The sequence below is a fragment of the Serinus canaria genome, chromosome 1, assembly GCF_022539315.1.
Source record: "Serinus canaria isolate serCan28SL12 chromosome 1, serCan2020, whole genome shotgun sequence".
NCBI lineage: Eukaryota > Metazoa > Chordata > Aves > Passeriformes > Fringillidae > Serinus > Serinus canaria.
Window position 1 is genome coordinate 41,560,053 of NC_066313.1, and position 24,514 is coordinate 41,584,566.

General features: G+C 45.4%; 1 protein-coding gene across 1 annotated transcript; it reads right to left on the reverse strand.

The window, feature by feature from the left end:
* Nucleotides 1-5,947: 5,947 nt before the first annotated feature.
* Nucleotides 5,948-7,747, reverse strand: SLN (sarcolipin). Its single transcript, XM_018909090.2, has 2 exons — nt 7,623-7,747; nt 5,948-6,609 (listed from the first exon to the last, which is right to left on the reverse strand). The coding sequence occupies exon 2, from the start codon at nt 6,500-6,502 to the stop codon at nt 6,407-6,409; it is 96 nt and encodes a 31-aa protein (XP_018764635.1). The 5' UTR covers nt 6,503-6,609; nt 7,623-7,747; the 3' UTR covers nt 5,948-6,406.
* Nucleotides 7,748-24,514: the final 16,767 nt, after the last annotated feature.

Consider the following 24,514-nt stretch of genomic DNA (forward strand, 5'->3'; position numbering starts at 1 on the left):
CTGTGGAGGGCAGATCAGAACCAGAGAGACAGAGAGGGGCAGATCCTTGTCAGATCCTTGTCCTGACATAACCAGGCTCAGCTCCACTGGAGCACACTGGGGAGATGGCTTGCAGCAAGCCAAAGCAGATCCTGCCTAACATGGTAACAAGGCTCGGGTCAATCCTGCTGGAACTGGCAGTCTCCAGAAAAACTGTGCTGCAAGAATTAAAAAATTATGTCCCTGCTTTTAGCTATGCCAAGAGATGTCTGAGAACAACAAGCTGAGCAGCAAAAGGGTTGAATACAGCAGGGAAAAGAAGAACATGCAAAATCCATCCTAGATTATTTATTGCTCAATGTGTCCCGTAGTTTTGATAAAGGAATTGGGTCACTCCCACTAGATATTTTGGGTGATGCATCTGGGCCAGGCTGTCACAGTGATGTGCAAGCCCACACAAACGCCATGTGCATGTAAAAATATGCAGAATTCTATAAGCACAAGGTAGGATCTTCTCCAGGAGCCCTCCTCCCAAGGTACATATCCATAAGGGATTAAGTCCCTCCTGAGAAACTTAGATGCCTGGATCACCATGAATATCCTGACCCCATCAATTTGATCTTCAGGTCACCTGAGCCACACTTGCTCCAGGCCTTCATACACGTGGCAGGGACAGCAGGGTGGAGCAGACACGAACAGGGCAGGACATTATTCTGTGTACATCTCTGGCCATGAGGCTGAGACAAAACTCACAAAACCCACTGCCTGCTTCCCAAGAGGGCAGGGTTGAAACACAAGGAAAACAGTCGTTTGGAAGAGAGGCACAACTCTGTCAGCTCATCTGGGTACATCAAAAGGCATAAATGCAAAACCAAAAAATTAAGGCACGTACAAAAACCTTCCTGAGCTCTGCCATAAAAGCTGTAGAAGAAGGAAGCATGAGTCTACATTTACCTAACAACTGCTGCCAAAACCAAATTATTACTCATCTCCTTCATCCACCCACTACAGCCAAGAACTGGAAAGTACAAATGGGACACAGCACACACAGTGGGACAAGATGACCACCTCTGTTAGTTCCATATACCAATTTATGCTTCTTTGCACTCCCTCACAGGTCAGCCCAGTGTGAGTAGAGATTGGCATTAGCTGATAAGCACAGCAGAGCCTGCTTGAAAATGCTGTCATCCCTCTGCAGAAGCTGCCAGCTGAACTGTTAAGCTGGGAGGTCAGAGCTGATTGGCTTGAGCAGCAGCTGTATGTGGCCCTGAGAAACGTGCCAAAGGCTTTTCCATCTCAGTCCCGTAATCCATGGGTAAACCCAGCACACGGGGGCAAACCAGCTCAGCTGTGCAGGTGAAGAGTGATTTAGGAGCCCCCACAATGGCAAGCCAGCGAGTCAGCACCTGTCAGTCTTCTTGATCCCTTCTAGCTCGCTGCACCAGCAAAATATAGATTATGATTGTGCCAAGTTCTTCTTGAATTGCAAGGGCATCTATTGCCTCTGGCACGCTTCCAAATGCAGTTGTATAAATAGAACTGTGCAGGACTTGCTACATAGCGAGGAAGTTATTTATGCTTCACGTTTTTTTTGGCATGACCCAGAGAAAGATTCTGTGCATACATAGGAACGCTGCCTTGATAAGGCTGAGAACCCAGGTTTTGCGTTTTCTTCTTCTTTTTCTTTGTCATCTGCTGAACACATACACAGCACTTACACATTTCATGTTATATATTTCCATCTGCTGAACACAGAGCTTACACAGTGTGCCATTTTTTTTTCCCCCACAGAAAACTGAATTTTGAGTGAATCTTTGCAAACTAAAAAATGTCACTAAGAAAATGTTTGTAATCAATCCCCTTTGGAAGCAGCACATGCAGATCCTTGATGTCAGCCACTTCTTTTTCCCATACTCACCTCTCTCTCATTGAATGACAATTTCCTACCTTGTGACTTGGAGGTAGCACATCATGAGAGTGATTGGTTATGCAACACGGGATAGAGAGCCTGCTTGGCCTGGAGCCTGGGCAATAAAGGAGAAAGGAACACAGGTCACACAGCCTACAGCAGCTTCGACACATCATTCAAAAGCAAAATGGACACAGTTGGTTATCATACATGAAATTTGCCCTTACAAATTTTATTTTTCCTTGATAAAAACAATTTTCTTTAAAAAAAACAAAAAATAGAGAAACTGGTTTCAATGGAAAACATACTGGATTGGTAAAAGCATTCTGGTAAACCCCACTGAACAATTTTCTAATGGTTAGCCAAAGTTTCAAAGTTTGGTATCCAGGCCCATAAGCTAGTGGTCTGATATTTCCCAAAAGCATGCTGAATGTCCTATGTGAGTTTCTCTGGAGTGAGGTGCTAAGGGCTTGGCAACTCCAAATGCCCAGGCCTAGAGTCAAGCTTCTGAAATCTGAACATCTAGGATTAGGTAGCTACAGTCTGATCCAAAGCCCGGCAAAGTGAATGGAGAGACTGCTGCTGGACTCTGGTTCTGTGTGTGGATAAATCATCCATGCTTAGGGCAGAGTGAAAATTACTTCATTTGGGCCAGTCAGTCCTGAGCAACCACTGCTTTGCTCGTCGTGAGCAGTTCCTGCTGCACAGAGTGCCTTTAGCAAAGGAGGTGGGATGGCAGAGGGGTGGGGTAGTGAAGTGTCACCTGGGCAATCCTCCTCGTGGGCAGGAACTGTGCTGCACTGATGTCCTGGACGTGCTGTGTAAATCTTCTCGTGGGCCAGATGCTGACATACAAATGCATAGGAGGGGCTACGCAGCTGGAAAGCTGCTCTGCAGAGGACCTGAGTCTCACTGGGGACACCAAGAACCAAAAATGGGTCCTTGCAGCCCAAGCCAAACAGCCTCCTGGGCTGCACCAGGCAGAACATTGGCAGTAGACTGAGGGAGGTGATCCTTCTTTTCTGCTCAGCACTGGAGACACATCTGGAATGCTATGTCCAGAGCTGGACTTTCCAGTACAAGAGAGACATGCAGAGGATCAAAGCAAAGGGTCATGAAGATGAGGAAGCATCTGATGAAAAAAGGCTAAAGGAGCTGGGACTGTTCAGCCTGGACAAGGCTTAGAGGGGTGTTCTCAGTGTATGTAAACACCTGGTGGGTGGGAATGAACAAGACAGAGCCAGACCCTTCTCAGTGGTGCCCAACAATGAGACAAGAGGAAATGGGAACTAACTCAAAAGCAGGAAACACATTTAAACATAAGAAAACCCTTTTTTACTGTGAGGATAGTCAGTCACTGGAATACTTTACCCAAAGAGGCTTCAGGGGCTAGAGCAGCTACTTACACTAAAGTATTTTTCTAATGAAAATTTTGCCTAAAATAATTTGACTGATAAACTAAAGACAAATCACCGTTAGCACAGAAGTCTTTGATGTTCTCCATCTCCTTTATACTGCAAAGAGATGGAAAATCATGACAACATGCATCTCCACAAAGCCATCTCTCATCCAGGGATTCTTTGGTGAGCAAGAAGGTAATGGAGAGAGTTGAGCCTTAAGGATTACCCCTAACACCTACATTAAGGTCCCTCAAACTAGGAAATTTTGTATTTATGTATCTGTATTTGGTTGAAGTTGTGTGTACACACACATTAATGTGCCTGTACACCTACAAAATTATGGCTCTTCGCAGCATCTGGCACTAAATGTTGAATTATCTTTTTCCTCAGTTACAGGCAAATGACCTAGACAAGTAATTTATCTCATTCAAAATCTGCTCGAAAACTAGAAGTGTCTGAAAAGAGAACCACTTAGGCTGGTATTCTCACTTTTAGGAACTTGTTCAAGGTGATTTACCTTAATCATTATTGTCAAAGTCAGATGCATGGTGACTCTGAAAAAGATTGGTGACTAAAAGTTGTGGATGGCCCAAACTCTCCTGAATATTTTCTTAGCATCTTTCAGCACAAATACAGGCTGGGTGGAGAATGGATTGACAGCAGCTCTGAGGAGAAGGACTTGGGGGCATCAGATAATGAGAACTGAACACAACCCAACCATGAGCACTCATATCCCAGAAAGCCAAAGCTGTCCTGGGCTGTATCCAGTGGTGGGCAGCAGGGCCAGGGAGGGGATTCTGCCCCTCTGCTCTGCTCAGACCCCACCTGCAGGGCTGCATCAGCTCTGGGCTCCCAGCACAGGGAGGACAGGGACCTGCTGGAGAGAGTCCAGAGGAGGCTACAAAGACGATCAGCAGCCTGGAGCACCTCTCCTATGAAGACCAGCTGAGAAAGCTGTTCGGCCTGGAAAAGAGAAGGTTTTGGGAATGCCTTCTACAGCCTTTCATTACCTAAAGGGGTCTGCAGGAGAGCTGGAGAGGAATATTCTACAAGGGCATGTAGTGATAGGACAAGGGGGATGTATCTAAAGTGAAGGAGTGGTCTAGTGGAAGATGTCCCTGCCCTTGGCAGAGGGAGTTGGAACTAGATGAACTTTAAGGTCCCTTGCAAACCAAGCCATTCTATGAACTCAGTTTTCATACACACTGAAAATTGCGAGGATAACTTTGAACTGTTTCTGAACCACAAGTGGTTCAGACAATGAAGACCACATCTCTGCTTTTTCATTTGCTAGACTAGGATGAGCCCAAAAATGTCAATTCACTCATGGTATTGCTCTCTTCTGGGAGTTACAGCCAGTGAAAGATTCTTATCTTTCATACTGAATTATCAAGTATTCACAGTATTTAAAAATAGATTTTCAATGTCCTTCTCTAGCCATTGCTCGCATGTCTCAGCCAAGCTCATGAACACAAACAGACCATCTGCAATACTGATAAAAGAGCAGCATCTGGTGCAAGGTGGGCTGCAGAGAAAGGCAGCGTCCATTGCTGACAGAAGTTCATTTCAATGTCTCAGCGCTTTTTTTACTGAAAATTTGCCATGCCCAGAAGTTCTGGAGGCAAGTTAGCTCATTTGCAGCCAAGAATAAACAAGAGGTGACTTTTTAGCCTTGCACTGCAGTGGGGATTCCTTGACTGGGTGAATGAGAGGCACAAAGTGCAAGACTGCAAACCCAGATGGACAGTCCAAATGACAACAGAGCAAGGGCTCATTTATTAGCAAACTCAAAGCAACACAAACCCTTAATAAGTGGTGCTAACAGAATATTTGCTCTTTCCCTAAAACCCAGGCCCAAATCCCACCTGTGAGGGCCAGCTCTGCCTTATCATCAGAGACCTGGGTAGCCCAGCAGAGCCCTGCAATGCTGCCTGCTCCTTCCAGGCTCCTGGAAGGGAAAGAGACATGTATCAGCAGCACGGCACATACTTATCTGCCTTCCTACAGGAAGCTGTACTTTGTAGAGGATGCTGATTCTCTGAAGCCATTAAAATGACAGATGGGGAATTCCTAGGAGGAGTTTGATTACTGATTTCACAAGTCCAGGAACTGTGGGCTCTTCAAGCTGGCTCGAGATGTTTAAGCAGGCGACGACACCATCACAGCAACCCAGACACAGTCACGCCTCAGCCTCCTGAGGCCGGCCATGGCTGTGCTTGACACCTGGCACACCACACTGGGAATTCTGCTCTGGGCTGGGCTGGGGTGCCAGCAGGAACCTACGCCTGCAATTGGCCAGGCTCATCCCTCCAGGCGCTGCTCCAAAAATAACTTGGCCCAAAATAGAACAGTGGGAATCCCTGCCTGAAATCCAGTCTCAGAAAACCCAATTATTGACAATGTCCCCGTGGGACCAAGGCTCTCTTTGAAGTCCGTGTCCACAGGCTCCAAGAGTGTAAGTCTCTCTGGACAGAAAATCACCCAAACAGGTCATCTATGTGGTTACAATGCTGCAGGGTTTCCATTCTACAGCACTCTTTTAAAAATGCAAATTGAAATGCAAGAAGGAGGAACAAGCAATCCACCCCACTTTCATATCACATTGTACCACAGCTATTATCAGCTCAGGTCAGGAGAGGGGTAAGGAATGCTCCAAAAAATGGTTTTACGTGGTCTTTATTTAAACAAAATGTGCAAGTGGAAGCAGAGGTTTCACATTCCTCTTTGCTAAGCAAGTTTATGCCTTTTACATTGGATAATACAGGCTCTTACATTACACACTGCAGCTTTACACCCTCCAGAACCCAACACTGATGCCAAACAAGCCAGCATGGTGGGCTGGGAGTACAGCACTCACAGAAACTACCAGAGGCGACAGCCACATCAAGCTGTTCCTGGGCATCTTACACTTTACAGCTGGGTCACTGCAGACTGAAAGAATTACACCATCACAGACCCATTACAAACATTAGCACAGGCAACAGATGGGAGAGAGTGAAAAATAAAGGTTCCCAACATCCTCAACTGACTGAAAGCTAATTGCTGTGGCATGCTGTGGGTGCTACTGATGTCTGTGGAGGCACACACTGAAATCACCTCCAGGGTTTCTGAGAGTCTTTCAATCCTGATAAGACTTCACAAGGAGCCACATGAGGATTACAGTAATCAGGACAACCATGAAGTTGAGGCAAATTTCTCGTGTGGAACGTTCCATTTTTTGGGAGTAATGAGGAGAGAGCAGAGGTCAGCAGGCAGAGCACAGGGAAAACTCTGGTGACTTGCTTGGATGTGTCCTTGAGCTCAACCTTCAGGTCACAGGCTCTAAAAAAAAAAAAAATTAAAATATGTAAAGGACAGATGCATGAAGGTGGCAGATTCCATAGAGTTTTTTATGTCAGTCTAAATAAATGTTGTTTCAGTGGCCAGGAGTCAGTAAGCACTGGGGTGCTAAGAAGTAAAAGCCATCTTTGGCAGCTTATCACCTTCTTTGGTTTCCAGCAAGGACATTCCCAGTGTCACCCCAAAATACAGTACACAGAGGTGAGCAGTCTATGGAAATCAATGCTGCTTGCTACAAGTATTTTCAAACAAATAATGCCCAAGACCCATTTCAACAAGTATACATGGTAAATAGACTACTGTTGAGAGTTTTTAGCTTCCTATATTTGTAGGTGTATTGTTTTAAAAAATTAAATGCAAACTATTATTTTATAGATATAGAAAGATTAATAAATGTGAATTATTTGTTACTACTAAAAGTACAAGGAGAACCTAAGGTTAGACATTTTAATTTCTGATGAACTGCACATATTTTGTGAGTCATTTCCACAGATGAAATGGTATTTTCTCAATAAACTTCTGCCTTTCCTGAAATTTCAAGGAAAAATTGAATTGAAAAATGCTCATCTTTCAAAAATCCCATTCGAGTTGTTGGTTATTGCTTTTATTTACTTTATGAGTGCATTTTTTGAATTTTATATGATTTTGGAGTTCATGCAGAGAAAAGAGAATACTATTAATATCCTGCACTAATCTCTGCATACCATGTAAACAAAATAAGAACCCTTAAACAAATGAAACATTAAGTCTAGACAAAGAATTTCAGCCACACAACTAGATTAGGCTGTAACATCTCTGGTGCAAATGAGAAGCCTTGGGACCATACCAGCATGAAGACAGAGAGTTTCAATTGAAATTACTTTAGTTTGCAGATTAAATATTAAAAGCCTAGTGCATGCAGTTAACAAATTCCCACATTTTCAAGTTGTTTTGCCAGCCTTCTATGTCCTTGCACATGAGAAAATCTGACCTAATAAGTAAGCCAGTTCTTTTACCTTGAGGAGGTAAATGGAGCCCAGCGGTTCTGCCTCTGGACTTTGGGTCACTGCAGATAATTTTTCCCTCCAAGCTTCTGCCTATCTCCCCCTCGGTCTGGATGCTCTGTCCCTGTGTGGGAACTAAAGTAGGCTGAGGGTGGAGACCAACAAGTGCATTGGCAATCCAGGTGCTGACATCACCCCCCCCAAATATTTTTAAAGGGCTAAGCTGGGCTGCAAATTTGGTTAAGGCTGTTCATGCAGTAGGCTCTGTGGGTGGATTTGCTACTTTTGCCACGGTGCTGTACTAACAGCAGAGCAGTGTGCATCTCTTGGGAGCCTGACAGAGAATTTCATTGGATCTGACAGAGAATTTCATGCAATCATGGAATGGTTTTGGTGGGAAGGAACCTTAAAAATTATCTGTTACAACTCCCCTTCTGTGGACAGGGACACCTTCCGCCAGACCAGGTTGCTCAGAGCCCCATCCAACCTGGCCATGAACACTTCTGGGAACTGGGGCACCCACCTTCTCCGGGCAACCTGTTCCAGCGTTTCACCTCCCTCACAGTGAAGAATTTCTTCCTAATATCTAATCTAAACCTACTCTTTGAGCTGGAAGCCATTCCCCCACATTCTGTCACTACATTCTTTCCTTTGGCCTGTTGGTGTTTTCCCCAGTGTGGAGAAAGGGAAAGAAAGCCACTTGAAGATTTCTGTGTGCAGAGCTAAGGATCTCTGTATCATTCCAAGGATACAGAGCTTGTCTACTTATCTACCTTTTTGAGAACAGCTGTTGCTGTTCCACGTACCTATAGTCTGCACAGCTCCTTGAGTTCATATGCATTTAAAAGAGAGTGAATAGGAACAAAATATACTTTTCATTTCAATACAAATAACTGAAACAGGATAATTTCCTGGATAAGAAAGTTTGGGACTAGTTTGTGCTGAAAAGTACAAAACATTTCTTTAAAGAACTGTTGACACTCTTGCACACTCTTCCCCCTTTGAATTTCAGTGCAGGTGTGAATGCTTCAACTATCTGAGCATACAGAGGAGTATTTCTGCCACCATGCAGTGTTTCACCCCAGAAAGACACTGCTCTGTGGCCTAGAGAGCTGTAACACCCACATTCCCTTATCTTTGCTCAAGGCACTGCTAGAAGTTGCTGTAAACATGAACAAGAAGTGGCTATTTGCTCCCTTTGAACTGGCACAGCAGGGCGAGCTGGAATGAACTGGAAGAACACAGTGCCATGGGTTTCCCCCTACTTGGAAAATACAAGTATTTCCACTGAAGTCAGAGGGTCACTTCTGCAATACAGTGCTGCCAGAGGAGTGGGGGGATCCTGCTCAGGTTTAAGTGTGCAAGGCTAGCCACAACACTGACCTTATTCTCACTGCCAATCACCATCTGATTCATACCATGCAGATAATTTATTGATTCTGATGCCTTTTGTATATTTATATTCAGGCATGCTGGGACATATTTTAGCTCAGATTATCCAAGCTTGTTTGTCACCACCCCCCTCCCTGAGCTCCCAGGGAGCATCATCACTGGCACTCACATCACAGGACCACGGCCAGCGAGCAAGGCCAGCTGGCTGGAAACCTACCCAGTGGAAAACACAACAAAACAAATAGCTGTGGGTAACCAGGGGGGTGGAGGGGAGGGCTGCTTGGGTTTTGCTGGATGATCTCCCTAAATAGTCTTCCCACGGGATCAGTGGAGGTGGGAGGGGGATTGGAACAGCAGAAGATTTCCTTTTCATTGGTTTGACTGCCTTGCCACTGCCCTCCTACACAGCCAGGCAGCACGTTCACAAAAGCCAGCGTGCTGCTGCGTGGGAGCCTTGTGCTAAAGTACACAGATCAAACAGCAAAGGCTTTAACCCTTGCCTCATTCAGGAGTTACATGCCTAAGTAGGTTTGCAGGGTCCTGTTATGATGCTTGCTCTGCTGAGCCATCCTTTTAGGGAAGACTTGGGCAAACATCCCACACTTACAGGGATTTGGGTAATCCAGGTTGAAAATGCTCCTTTTAGCCAGAGGGAATCAAGATTATGACTACCATGAGCCTACTCTAGACTATTTCCTCCCTTGGGATGTTCTGAAGCAGAAATCTGTAGATTTCTCATGTTATACCTCATCTATTTCACTTGATTCACATAAATCTTCACCAGTGAAAAGCTGAAATGTTTGAATGCCATTCACCCTAATTACTGAATGTTACACACTACTGCCCAAATATTCCCCTTGGGCTATGGAAACCTTGGGATTTATTTTACTCTCTGCTAATAGAAAACTAATTTTTAAACCTAGAGCCCATCGGCTCTGGTCCCCATGCTCAGGTCTCCTCTGCTTCCACATTGAGAAGAGCTCCTTCTCCTCTGTCCCAGATCATCTTCTTCTTTAATGCCTTGCATGACAGCTAGAAAATTCCCCTTCTTTAAGGCAGGGAAGCAGCAATATAAATGTCATTAATCACAATAAACACTCTAACTCACCTCTACAGGCATAGATGTTTCTCTCATTTTTCATGCTGAGGATCTTGCAGTAGACCATGGATGAGCACATAGAATCACAATTATTCATTGTTGAACCAGAACAAAGTTCATCTAACCCAACACACTGACTGGTAGCTGGGGGAAGTATATAGGAACACAGGAAATATAACATGATCTGTGCCTAGATATGCTCAAACATCTGGGATTCAGTCTGTGGGGATTGCTAGATAGAGATACAAACAGGCTGCGTTTATGGCTCCTTCTTGCTCATTCCATGAATAATTCTAGACCAGGCAACTTGGTAATAGTTGAGCTTTACCTATATATTACATATGTACACACAGACACACAGACACGCACACAGAGACTTGTGAAAAAAAATGGGGCTTAGCACTGACCAGGAGGTCCAATAAACACCCTGAGCTGTGGAATTTTCCCGGATGCTAACTGTGAACCCAACCAGTGTCTGAACATCTGGCTTCAACTCACCACAAATTAGAGTTTGAGATTGACCAGAGGCTGAAACTTCTGCCCCCTCCACCCAACTTCCCCCCCACAAAAAAAGAAACAAAAAACCACTTATTCCTGCTCTTTATGGAAAAGCATAAAGACGTAAAGACTGTTTCTTTAAAAAGTTGGTCTGTTTATCCCAGTGATTTAGTACTGATTAGGAAAGCAGAAAGGAGAGAAAGAGAATGAACGTAGTGATTTTACTTGAAATGCTAATCCAGAGGTTTAGATACAGTGTTGAATTTTTTTCTCATTGTCACTTTTTCTCCTTTTTCTGACAGATCTGAATGTTCTCAGCTTTCACGAGGCCGAGCCAAAACTCCATTTTCATGCCTCGCATACTCAAACTTAAGGCTCCAGTCTATATTTAAAGTTGCTGTGACTATCTCACGTTCTTCCCAGCCTACTAATCAAGTACCATATAATCTTTCAAAGCCATTCTTGCACAGTTAGAGGATATTGTGCTCATTCTTGCTCTCAGCATTACCTTCCTTACCAAATGCAGTATATGTATGTATAAGTAGGGGCCATGAGTCACACAGGTGTTTACAATTGTTGCCAGCATAATTCCTCCTTCTCTGTCAGAGCTCATTTCTTTTTATATTTTCTTCTTAAAAAAAATATTAGGTTTTGGGTGTTGTTTCATTAATTTTAGACTTCAGAAGATACTCCTTTTATTTCTCTACAACATTTTCAATTGTACAAATATTACAATACTGCGAGACAAACTACAACCCTCTGTGGCAGTGTACTCTAGGCCAATAAAAGACCATGTGCAACCCTGAACACAGAGGGGAAAGAAAAAAACTTGAAATTACTTCTAAAGCACCAGAAATGAGAGGTAAGTTAAGAAGGATAAAGCAAAGGAGGCCTTATTTTAAACTTTTATAGCTGGCATCTCAAAAAAAAATTAAATGTCAGGCCACAAGTGAAGAAAACATAAATTCCCTTTCAACAGTGGTCACCCAGTAACTCCAGGGACAATCAAGCAGTGAATATCATTAGGAGATTAATTATCACAGATGGAATTATGCAAAAAAAATCTGTTGAAAGATAGACAAAAATGGGTGTATTGTACATCTTGGCTCCCATATTCTTACATCTTACTTGTTCTGAATGGAGTTGAATTCTGGGACACAGCCTTTGTCTTTCACAGGACTTTACAGAAAACCATTAAAAGCCAACTGCTTCCCATGATGCTAAATGTCAGACCTTGAAGTTAATGAGTTTCTTCAGGAAGATAGCTAAAGGCTAGTAGGGAATTCATGGCTATGCACTGGGATATGCTATCACTGCACTTGCTTGTCCAGACAGTACTGATGGATGCTATGGATGAAGGTCACAGACATGCAGATTACTGAGGCCACATTCTTCCACACGACCTTAAAATGTGCTGGCAGACAGAGCTGCAGTTTGGGCAGACAGAGTAGGCAGGAGCACATTAAATCCCTGGGAATATGACCCCCTGCATTGGCCCATCCTCAGCAGCACAGTAGTTATGACCTTTGCCACATCTGTCTTCCAATAAATGCCATTTATGAGGTTTATGCTTCAACCAGCAGACTTCTGTCCACAAGCATAAGGCACTAGCAGAACAGACCAAAAATCTAATCAGCACTGGTTCAAAGAACAAACAATCTGCAGATTAGTAAGGAAATACATGAGAGGGATTGATGGCAGAAGATGCAGTGGAAGAAGAACACATTCAAACCAGAAACAAAATCAATCTCTTTGAAAGTGATTTCTGAGTGGTGCAGGGAATTTCTGCAGGTGATGGAGGAGAGACTGATGCAGCAGGGTCGGGGACCCAGGCAGAGAAGTACAGATTTCTGTACTCAGGCCATGGTGTTCAGTGCTTTTGCATCAAGAATTATTGATGCCCTTGTAGCTATCAACATGCCACAAGTCTCCTGCAAAGGGTTCAGCTGTCCTGGAACAGGTATGAGCACAGAGCAACAAGGGTGGCTGTGAACCTACAACACGTTTGTTGCATCCTGACAAACGGGCATATAAGCAAAGACAGGGTGCTTATCTCTGGCAATAGGAGGGGCAGCTTTGTAAGTAACTGTAAAGTAACTTCTGGGTAAGAGTTTGGCCATGAGTTTCCACTGATGTCAGTCTGGTTCTTACTCTAGCACAGAGTGAGGCATCTGTGCACTTACAGCCTGGTTTGATCTCTTCAATGGAAAGAAGTGAGTCTCCAATAAAACATGTCCTGGCACCGTGAAGAAACACAATTTTTATCTCTGTGAACAACAATATCAGCACTACTGGTATGTGACAAGCTTTCAACTTAACCCATACAGCTGTTGTGTGAGCTCTCACATCTCTGAAGTCACCTCCAAGGCAGCCTGCAACCCCTCCCTGAGCAGGAGCTTTGCCTTTAGTTACTAAGGGGCCACCAGCTGCTGTGCCAACACAGCCTGGTACCTCCAGCCAACTGTTTGTGTGGGTTTGCAGGGCTGTGGGCTGCTGACCCTGCCTCTGAAGGCTCCCAGCCCAGCTCTGCTGCAGGGCTGCCCTTACCCAGGGTGTGCTGCGTGGTCCCCCTGCCTCTGTCACATTTACCAGGGACCAGCAAACACAGGTGCCATGGAGCACAGGCTGCCTTTCAAGAGAGCAGCACTATTTCTCCTCAGACAACATCTGCCCAAACCCTCAGGACAACGCTGTAGCAGCCACAGGGGAGTGTTAACACCCCTGGTTGGCTATAGGAATACAGAGAGGGGTGTGCTCCAGAGGGGTGATGTCCTGAAGGACTGGCACTGCTGAAGGAGAATGCTGCAGGGGAGCAGCCTGTGCGTGCAAAATCCCAAAGGAGTGGAGGGCACCGCTCTCTGTGCTCCTGGGAAACAAATCCTTTGACAGCCCCACATGAGTCCAACAGACAGTCCAGCCTGAATCCAACAAAAGAAAAACCCTGGAATTCTGACTAAACCTTGGCCAAACTGGGTTATCAAATACCACTCCAAGCAGTAACAAATTCTGGGTATGCCCTACTTGTTGGTGCAAGTTTTCATTCCCTCCCATTCTCTCTACTTCACAAACAGCAACAGCAAACTCTTTGACAAAACAGTGCCTTGGTTCAATGAAAGAAAACCCTAACAACAAACCAAACAAAAAACCACCATGGTGGGGACCTCACCCTCAGCCAGGAGATCATCAGGAGATCATCAGGAAGTAACCACCAGCAGTAGGCTGGTATTTTATATAATCCAGCATCCACAGCAAGACAGAGATCCCACTTCTGGGAACATGTAAAGGAACTGTCCTTCCCTAGGAACACTCAGAGAAGCATTTCTAATCACAGCAGTCATTGACTCTGTGTGAGTGGGATGAAATCTAATATAAAGCTTGACTCAAGGCAATGCAGACCAGAGTTTTGTAACAACTAATGAAAATAAATTGTTTTCTTTCTCAGAGCAATGTACTTTCATGAAATTTTATGGAAAGATTGAGAAGTAAAACCTGGCCACTCTCAACAATTCAGTAACCCCTTTTTTCTCCAGGACTCAAACGATTGCTCCAGGCTATAAAGTGCACCAGAAAAAACTTTTGAGACCATCAGGATTTAATTGAGAAGAAAGTTTGAACAGCCAAAACAGCACCCTCAGCCTGGGCCCCACCAGTGCTTCTTCTTTCCTCTTACTTAGTCAAAATCCACATCTCTTATAATTGCTCTTCCAGTCTGTTTTGATGGGAATACCTTCTTGGTCTTGGAAAGACAAGTGTTGAGAGTGAACAAAAACTTTTAACAGGGCTACTGACTAGTAAGGTATTGGGAACAAAGTCTTCTACCACTAGATAGCTGCATCACTAAGCTTAAGTTTCTTCCATTGTTTGAGATAAATGTTCTTTGCCCTCTTTTTGTCTTAGTAATCACAGTTTGTGCATTACTGATGAATAGTTAAACCCTCTTTTTGCTTTCTGCAAAAGCAATTCACACATCTCCGTGTGAGCAGATGGAGGCTTCATTACCTGAGGGTGTACAACTGCAGAGAGGAGCAAGTGAGCAGCACACAGACACCCACTCTTACGCCCACAGACTTCAGTGTTATGTGGCTAAGGGGGAAATCAGAGATCCACTCTCTGCTCAGCTACCATACCTTTCCTTCCCTCCCTCTATTAATACCTTATCTTTCATTCCTTGCCCTGGAATAGGAAACTACTTGCTTTGCCCTCTTGGGGCTTGGTTGGGAAACTGCTAATAACAAACCCATGCAGAACCAAACCAGCTGTCAGCATGACTCTCTTTGGATCATGGACATAATCCTGCAGCAGTGAAGCTGACCTGCCACTGAGCACTCAGTGTTTATGGCAGCTGGAACAGGGCACCCCACCTTCCCTTCACCCTTGGTAACCATTTTGCACAGTGAAAACACTTCATAGGTGGTTACAAGATGCTCTGCTTGAAAGGGCTGTGTTGAAGTATTGGCTCAATGCACCTCTGGCATCTGCCCCTCCGAAGTATCTTCCAGGTCTTCTTTATCGGAAGGTGGGATATCTGCCATCTTCCAGACCTTTCTGCATCACAGGAGACACTTCCCAGGTAGGTAGCCTGGCTAAATTGTGGACAAAAATTAATTCCTACCCACTGCAGAACGTGATCCGGAGTGTGCCCAGGTGTCCAGGAAGGCCGATGGCATCCTGGCCTGGATCAGCCAGGGTGTGGCCAGCAGGAGCAGGGCACTGACCGTCCCCCTGTGCCCAGCACTGCTGAGGCCACAGCTCCAATCCTGTGCTCAGTTCTGGGCCCCTCACTGCAAGAGAGACATTGAGGGGCTGGAGCGTGTCCAGGGAAGGGCAACGGAGCTGGGGAAGGGTCTGGAGCACAAGTCCTGTGAGCAGCAGCTGAGGGAGCTGGGGGTGCTCAGCCTGGAGACAAGGAGGCTCAGGGGGAACCTCATCACTCTCTGCAACTGCCTGAGAGGAGGGTGCAGCCAAGTGGGGGTCAGTCTCTTTTTCTAGGTAATAAGCAACAGAACAAGAAGAAATGTCCTCAAGTTGCACTGGGGAGGTTTAGATTTTATTAGGAAAAATTTCTTCACTGAAAGGATTACCAAGCATTGGAACAGGCTGCCCAGGGAAGTAGTGGAGTGGTCATCCCTGGACATGTTCAAAAAATGTGTAGATAAGTCACCAGGGGTTGGAGTGACATGGTTTAGTGGTGAACACAGCAGTGCTGGGTTAACAGGTGTACTCAGTGACCTTAGAGGTCTTTTCCAACTTAAATGATTCTATGATTGTAACTCTTCCCTGCAAGAGAGAGTTAGAGGTGCAAGTCAGTGCACTCTTTGGCTTGATTTGATAATATTACAGGATCAGTACTTTGCCCATAAGACCTAAACAACCATCTGACACCTAATAGACTGCTCAGGCTGGATGACATGACACTGACCTGTGTCAACCCTGGATAATAGAAGTATCTCTTAATCCAGCAGGAACAGCCAGAGAACCACACTCTGATCTGCTGCAGAGCTCCTGTGGGGCTTGTTATTCTTTTGGAGAGAAGCAGAAATCTGTGCCAGGCCAGTCAAGAAACTTGTTATTCCAGGAAACATTAGAGGAATGTTGCTTCATTAGCTAGAGCTAAAGTTCAGTTTTTCCAGCCCGACACACTGATAAGGGTTGAAGTTGTTGATGATTACCTGGGCAATAAGGGCATGAGAACCTTGCTGGCCTGTGTTGTTTTCTACATGCAATCCTTGCTGTAATAAGAAGTTATTGGTTTTGTGCCAATTATTTTCTGAGGGATGCCAGCACATGGCTTGGGTATGACCAGCCTGAGAGAACAGAAGGTGCTGAGGAAATGTCATCCAAGGAGTAATGGAGGAGTGTGTGTGGGACATGGGGGCAGGATGCATGGGATACCCTGAGCCAAGGAGCCTGCCTGCTCCCCACCCCCAGAGGCATAACTGTGTGCCTTTGCCTGCTTACTGTCCACTGAGCCATTGGACTTGGAAGACAAAGAAGGTCTTGCCCTATGAGGGCTCTCAAGAAATACAGTCTATTAAACTTGGTTGGAGGGAAGAGTGGACAAGAAGAGCTCCATTCAAATTTGGGGAAACTGGTAAAAGACAAGTCACAATGACTTAGAAAATGCTGTTGGGCCCCAAGTACTTACAGTGAGGTTGGCAGGACTCAGAGACCATGTCCAGTTAGAGCAGGACTCAGCACAGCTGGAGACAGATGGAGGGCACAGAGCTTTCTGCATCCTGCAACAAATATTTTTGAGCATGACTGACCCCACCATCAGTTTTCACTTGGTCAGCAGTGGCACCCAGAATGGGACTTACTGTGATTAATCACCAAGGCTGGTGCTTCTGGCTTTACTGCACTAACCAGACATAACAGAACTGGTTTAGAAATGACAGGGAAATACATCTTATTTTGCGCAGAAAGCTGCAAATAAAAACATGACTGTATAAATAACTGGGTTTTGCCAACTAACCTTAAAATCCCTTCTTCAGCTGCAATTCAGACAATTACAGATTTAAAAATGCAGTAGGCAAGAGAACAAAAATCCTATCCCAGTTACATTAATAAGAGATTGTTTCTAAAATCAGGTTATTTGGGCTGCTTTCCTTCCCTCCCAACAGTCCTCTGTTCTTCAATCCACAACCCCTCAGCTCAGATCCAGGTTATCGTAATTGTCCAAGCTATGAATTTCATAAACACCTTTGGCACTTTAGCAGGTTGATGCCTGTGAAATAACCCTAATCTCAGCAAGACATATTGCTGATCCCACCTGTAAATCTAACCTTGGATTTGGGAGTCTCATTAGTGCATGTCTTGACCAAAACTCATCACAGCGGACATGCAGGAGGTGATGAGTTTTCTGACCAACCTTCTGAGCGCACAACAGCGACAAAAATTGCAGCCATCTGTCTGCAGCATCCCCAGCGCCCACCCTGAGGGACTTCAGGACATATGTGGTACCCATTGAGCCCTGTCCCCATGGAGGAAGGAAATTTGTTCTTCTGAAATCAGAGCCAGTGCCCACCGGCTCTGCATGTCTGTCACACTCACTTGCTCTGTATTTTGTATTCCCTTTCTGTGGTGTTTTATTCAGAAGTTTCAGACTCCCATCGCAAGCTATCAGCTTGCACATGACATGGTGAGTGAGAAAAAAGGCGTGTTGTATTATTTGATCTCAGTCCCACCAGGTTTATCACAGGCCCAAAAGTATTCCCCATAGGAGGCAAGGCCTTTTACTGAACAATGCACAGCTTACCACACTTCACACATGGCTAAGTGCAAATCCTTATAGACTGGGTTGCTGAAAATTTAGTTGGGAAAATAAAAAGCTTGGAAAAAAAAAAAAAAACATGTGACAGGATTCACCTACCCATGAATTTTTGCAGGACTGTGTCTCTGCTGGTTCTTGTCTTTTCAGCAAAGAGTCCAGGCACACAGGAAGAGTGGAGGGCTTTGCTCCCCTCTAAAATCCCAGAGATCCCCCCCTTTGCTATACAGATGGCCCCTTCTCCGTGCTGCCCACTCCAAAGGTGCACTTTGTCCACCCAGGACCCACAGGCTGAGCCCCACAGAGGCACATGCCCAAGCATGGCTTCTGCAGTGGGTTACTGGCACAGTCTGGATATCATCATCCCATCTCAAGAGGGAAGAGAGCTATGGGCAGGGCATCTGGACCATACCTCCCCCTCTCAGGGCAAATAATGGCCCTGCTTGGTTTTATTCCAGGGCCATTGTGCTGTGCTGGTTGCACAAGCACAGCTGGGCAGGGCTAATACTGTGCCAGTCTGGTCAGCCTCAGTTCAGCCTGACGTGCCCTCACTCCTGTCCCTTTCCCTTCCCTTTCTCCAAGCCTCCTCACCTGGTACACCTTGCTGAACCTTCATTTGGGTTCTTTGGGCTGAGATTAAAAGCAAAGTGTTAAAGTGAGCCTGGGACAAGAGCAGCAGCTCCAGGACTCCTGGCAAAGGGGATCCATGCTATTAACAGTGTCACATGGAACAGCTGTCCCACTTACAGTCCATGAAATATTTCTGAAATAAACTTCTGGAATGTGATAAGAAGGTCTAATAGGATGTCCCCTCCTGAAATTAACAAAGCACTAGAAGTGCTGTAAGCTCACAGTCTCATGGCCATCATCGGCTGCTTGCATTTGTAGGGAGCAGGCACGTAGGGGAGAAGCCCCTTGTGCCAAGGCCATCCAGGCACAGGATTATCCATGGCCACATGGCAGCCCTGGAAGGAGGTGCCAAACCCAAGCAGGTCTCACTGCTCAGAAGGAAAGACACAGGCTTGTCTTCTCTGGGGAATTCATTAGGCACTTGACTGCCCCTGGCTTTTGTGCATCCATGCAGGCTACAAGAGCATTCCCTCCCCAAGCTGGGCTGTGCATCTGTCCAGCCTCTCATGTTGATGTTTGATATCCACTTCCCAGGGGAGGAAGAGAGGAGACCCTCAGCCAGGGCAGCTGGAGGAGCACAAGGTGGAGCACGGCACCCCTGGCAGCAGCGCTGGGCAGAGCACAGGCAGAGCAGCACAGCACCAATGCTGCACCCACGCTGGGAGCACAGCACCCCAACACAGGGGGCTCTTCAGTGCCCTCTGGAAGCAGCATGCAAACAGGATCCAGGGGAATTGCCCAGTACCCATGGAGCCTTTGCTATGATCTCATGGTGCTGTAAAAGTGAAAGCCAAGTCAGGCAACTTCAGAAAGCCAAACTATGGAAAGCTCCTGGCATTTTCCTGCTTACATTCAAGGTACACTAATCCATGGAGATCAGAGGCGGTGAATCATTAATTCCTCCTAAATTCGGGTGTTTCTAAAGGGTAGTTGCTATACAGGTGGGAATGGCTGATAGGAGGCACACCTCACCACAGGAGTGTCCTGCTTTCTGCCATAGAAAGGTGAAACAAGGTGATAATTTCTCACCAGCCTTTCAGCCTAGCTAGCACATTATAACCTAAAACCCGCTTGGTGACAGGAAGGCAGGAGGAGGAGGTAGGTCCATGTGCTTTAATGGCTTTTACCTGACTCATGCTGCATAATTTCCTCCTTCTGCATAATCCCAGCTACCAGAAAATGTCAGGAGCATTAAATCAGCTGCATTGGGGTTTGTACTCACCTCTTTCTATTAGGAACATTCCCTGAAAATTTCTGGTAAACATTCCCCTGAAAACTTCCCTGAAACCTTTTTTTTTAAGTTTTGCTGGAAAGCATTTAAGCTAAGAAAGCCTGGAGGAAATCACTGACACTTGGAGTGAGATTTTAAAATGCCTCTTCCCCCGTCATCCTCTCGGTAGGACTGGGGAGGAATTATTCACAGTTTATTTCTCACTATCTTTCCTGAGAACAGTTCACTGAGGTGATGAATTTACATAAATTCATCTGATCTCTAAATAGTGTACTATTTCTTAGTTTTCCTGAAATATGCTCCTGGACAAATGTAAAAATTTCAGTAGAGAAGCAGATAATGTTTACTGCAAATTGTAGCTGCAGTGAGTTCAGGGAGAAACAGCACATCTGGCAAAACAATCTCTCCCTCTAGGGCCTGATTTAAACCCCAGGAAATCCAGAGAGACCCAGTCATGTTTTTCGTTCAAGCAGTACTTGTGCTGTCAATATCTTGGACCTTTCACACTCTTGTGAATATTGGATGGACCTGCAGGACAAGCTACTGCAAAAAAATTGAAAATATTTTCAGGTCTACTTATTTCATTTGGGCAAAAAATTCTTTGAAAAAAATGCTGGGTGTTTCATTCAAGAGACAGAAAGAGGAAAGCCTGAAAATATAACCTACTAAAAAAAAAAAAAAGGGTTGGGGGTTTTTTCCCCAGTCAAAAGCGTTATTTGTTTACTTTATAGACAGCAAGTTCTTTTCTTTGAATTTCAAAGCTGAGGATCACTAAAGACCAAGCTATAGTATTTCCATTTGAAAAAGGGCATACTGGAAAGCTCTTAGCTGTAAGTAGTTCAGGAACAATGAAACTACTGCATTGAATCTTTTTTATTCCTGGATAAACCCAGAGGAGAGAATGGGAGGCGGGGGGGAAGATGAAAAAGGCAAATACCAAAAGCCAGCATGGTTTTGTTTTTTGATTTTTTTTGCTCACCCATCTGTATGATGAAGACTTAGGTGCACGCAGCCAAAGCACAGCTTCAGCCTGACAAGGCAAATCTTTCTGAGATGCCCCAGCAGAGAGAGAGGCCAAACTCAGCATCTCTGGAGACCCTTCTATGGGGTGTCAGCCAGTGCAGGCCACTGTGCACAGCGGGGTGGTGCTGGGGGAGATGTCTGGTGGTCCCAGCCACCCCTTGTGGGAAGGGTCTAACCTGCAGCCCCCCAGGAATGGGAATGAGCCTTGCTGAGCCAGCCTCATGAGATTGGTGCCAAGCCCTTCAAGGAGCACAGGGATCCCTGTGTGTCCAGCACTTTCAAGGAGGAGTTGTGCTGCAGTTCAGCTCTGCATGGGACTGGGACAGCTTTGGTGGAATCTGCAGAGGCCAGAAAACACAATAAGAAATTCCTGAGACTGCTGAAGGACTGGGGCAACTTTTCCTTGGTACAGCTTGAGTTCTTCAACTTTCACAGGCCACTTGCTTCAGTCTCAGGTGGAGATGAATAGAGAAAAAGCAGCTGTGTAGATAGTTATGAGCACAAGATACTTACATTTCTTTCTAGTCCAAAGAACTACACAGGTAACTTCTTTTGCTGTTCTTGGAGATGGAGAAGAACCAGAAAAAATATTTTCCTAAGTAGACACCATTAAGGATGCCAAAATAACCCTCATCTGTTATAAGCATTTTTTTCCAATATAAATCTGCTTCCTGAGAACAGAAGGAACACAGCCATGGCACAAGATGCTCTCAGCAAGGAGGAAAGGGAGTCTAGATATGGAGCTTGGAGTTCATGCAGGATTCACCACTAACCTCTTTATTGCAACTGAAATAAATTGGCTTAAAAATTGCAATCCAAACCCAGCCAGGATCAGTCTCACTTGTCAAAATTATACATTTGAAAATATTTGAATTGTTCGTGTACTTTATGTGCTGTAAATATCTTCTGTAACAATCTAGGAAAGTTGGGGCTTTTTAAAATCTATTTCAAAAATTATTTTTCAAAAAGAAACATACCAAGCAGAAATTCCCTGCTCTTTCTCTAGGTAGCAAGATTTCCCTGTTGGTACTGTGACTTCTTATGATTGTAAATATGGGTCTTTTACCAGACCTTTGGAGCTTATCATTCCTATGAGGAGATAATCTGAAGGGCTTGGTGTTTATGGGCAGGCAAAGGACAGATTCTGATGGTTTATAGAGGGTTGAAAGCTAATCTTCATGGACACTGAGTTTCAAGCAGAGTTTGCCTCTTCAGTCATTAGTTCTAGCTGCTGCAGCAGCATCTGAAGAATTCTTTACAGCTCACAGCTCTGTACATCCACACCAACCCTGTTCCAAGGCAGTCCTGAGGCCTGGCAGGTTTCCTGGGACGAGCTGTGTGGTCTCCCACAACCAAGGCACGATGTGCAGCCAGAGCCTGCTGTTGACAGCGTGGCCAAGGCAACATCACGCCGCCGCTGCCGTGGGTCTGGGGCTCCAAAGCTCCCCCCACAGCTATCCCTGGAATGTGCATCCATCCCTGCCACAGGACACCTGTCAGCTCTTGCTTCAAAATCTCATTAAGGACTGGCTGGGCATTATCTAATCCAGAAGGACTTGTTTGGATGAATTATTTCTGCAGCGAGGATCCTGCAGTATAATGTTTCAGCAGAAGTTTGGTGCTCTTATTCTTCCAGGGATGGAAATCAAGGGAACAAAAGGAGAAGGATTAGGGGGACTAGATAACTCTTCACTGAGGGCACTGGTTAAATAATCCACTGTCATCTTCAGTCCTTGTCTGATTACTAAGAGGCAATCCCAAAATGGATACAGCTGATGAAATCAAAGTAAGCAACAAAACCACAGAAACCTTCTAAGTGTTCTTGGCCAGAAAATATACCTCTTCACATACAAGCAAAGTGTTTTAAGACATTTAAATAAGTGCCTTAGTTATACAGTGGAAGGAATGTGGATGTGCAGTTAACTTGCAATCCAGCTGGCACCACAGGACCTTGACTTCAGGACCTCCTGAGAGCCACACTCCAATTTGGATCTGAAGACAGCCAGGACAGGGAAGGAAAAACTCACCAGTGCCACTGGCTCTTAGATCCCAACCTCTCTGTTTGCCTAGTGACAAAAAAGTGACAGTGTAATAAATGTACAGCTCTGGGGGTGGGGGGTGTCCTTTCCCTCCACCCCCAGGCTGGCTGGGTGCCGAGCTCCCTGCAGGAGAGGAGCCAGGCTGCAGCATCCCAATAAGTGCTTAAGTGCATGTTTAGCTCTTTGTGAGTCAGCTGCTGATTTCAGAATAGCTCTTCTCGCTCAGAGTTGAGTGCACTTGAGGAGCTTTGCTGAATCAGGCCACAGGCATATTGTTATACAGGCGTGTTATATTCAAATGGTGATGCTCTTAATGAAAAAATGTATCTATTCTTGTTCCAGTCATTTGAGATTTTGCCACTGACCAATAGAGGGCTTTTCTGTAGTCCAAGAAATGTCATGAAAATGCCAATACAGTGAAGGGTAACCCCTTTCAGTTTTGTAGCTTTCCATTCCATTAGTCAGAAGCCACATGTTCAGGCAGTACATGAAATGGCCATGTTGGATACCTAACCCTTGCTCTGTGTGTAGCAGGGTGACACCATGTACCATGGCCCACAGAGACAAAGGGACAGACCATGGCCCCATGTTCCTGCAGTCTGGTCACTGTATTCAGCCAAGACAGGCTAAGGACACTTTGTACCTCACTTACTGTTCCCATTTTCCGCAAACCCAAGTCCCTGTCATCCCATGGGCCTCCAATGCTGCACTATACAGCACTGGGTGAAAAATATCCCCCAAGCTGTACTGGGAGAAGAAAACCTGATCTTCCCTAGGCTGAGGGAACTGACTCCAGGTCTTTCATTTCCCATGTGAAGGCTGCAGTCATTTCTCATTACACTCCAGGCAAGCAGCTGTCACAACAGTCACCAGTGCCACCACCGAAATGCCTTCTGTTTAGTGAGGACCCTGTTCCTGGAGGCATGGGGACACGGGTGCAGAGACCAATGTGTGGTCCAAGAGAACCAGGTGGCACCTCTGGAGACCTCTGAGTGAGCTGTGATGCCAGCCCATGCTCCCTGTTCCAGCCTTGGAGCCAAGCATTGGAGCATGACAAGTGTGGGCAACACGCAGGAACACACTGTGGTTTGGCTTGAATCATTTGATGGGATACATTGGATCTGGGGCGATTCATTTCTGTCTCAGCCCCTTTCAGATCCCAATGATCATTACCACAGCTAGCCTGACAGGATTAGTTTTGGGATCACTGGCCGTCTTCCCACAGGTTATCAATGTCATTGTTTGCCCAGAGTCTCGTCCTGGTGGTGGGTCAGTAAAGGAAGGTGCTGCCCTTTGGGCCACTGCTTTGCTTGTTGTGGTGTTGGTACCTGCTGGAGGATGTCAGAAGTCAGCCAAAGTGAGGGCAAAGTACTCCATGGAGACATATAGAGAAAAGGCTCCCAGGAATCCTCAATGGGCCTCAAAAGTCCTGCAGCCAGGCTAAGCTTGACAGAAGCAGGAGGTTGAACTTACGACCAAGAAACTACGATAATGGCTTCTAATTGATTTAGCCCCTGCTGGTTTTCATTAATCTAGTTCTTTTGATTCTGTTTTGTGTTCAGTTTTCTGGGGTTCTTTTAATTGCTGTGATGTCCTCTTCAGTACTGTGTTCTTTAACACCTCAGTTGAAGAAGTGCATGTCCTTGCAGGGAGAGTATTGGTATTTGTTGGGTTGCTCCACATCAGTAGAGTGTAGCCAAAACAGAGAAGACAGACAGCTATAGA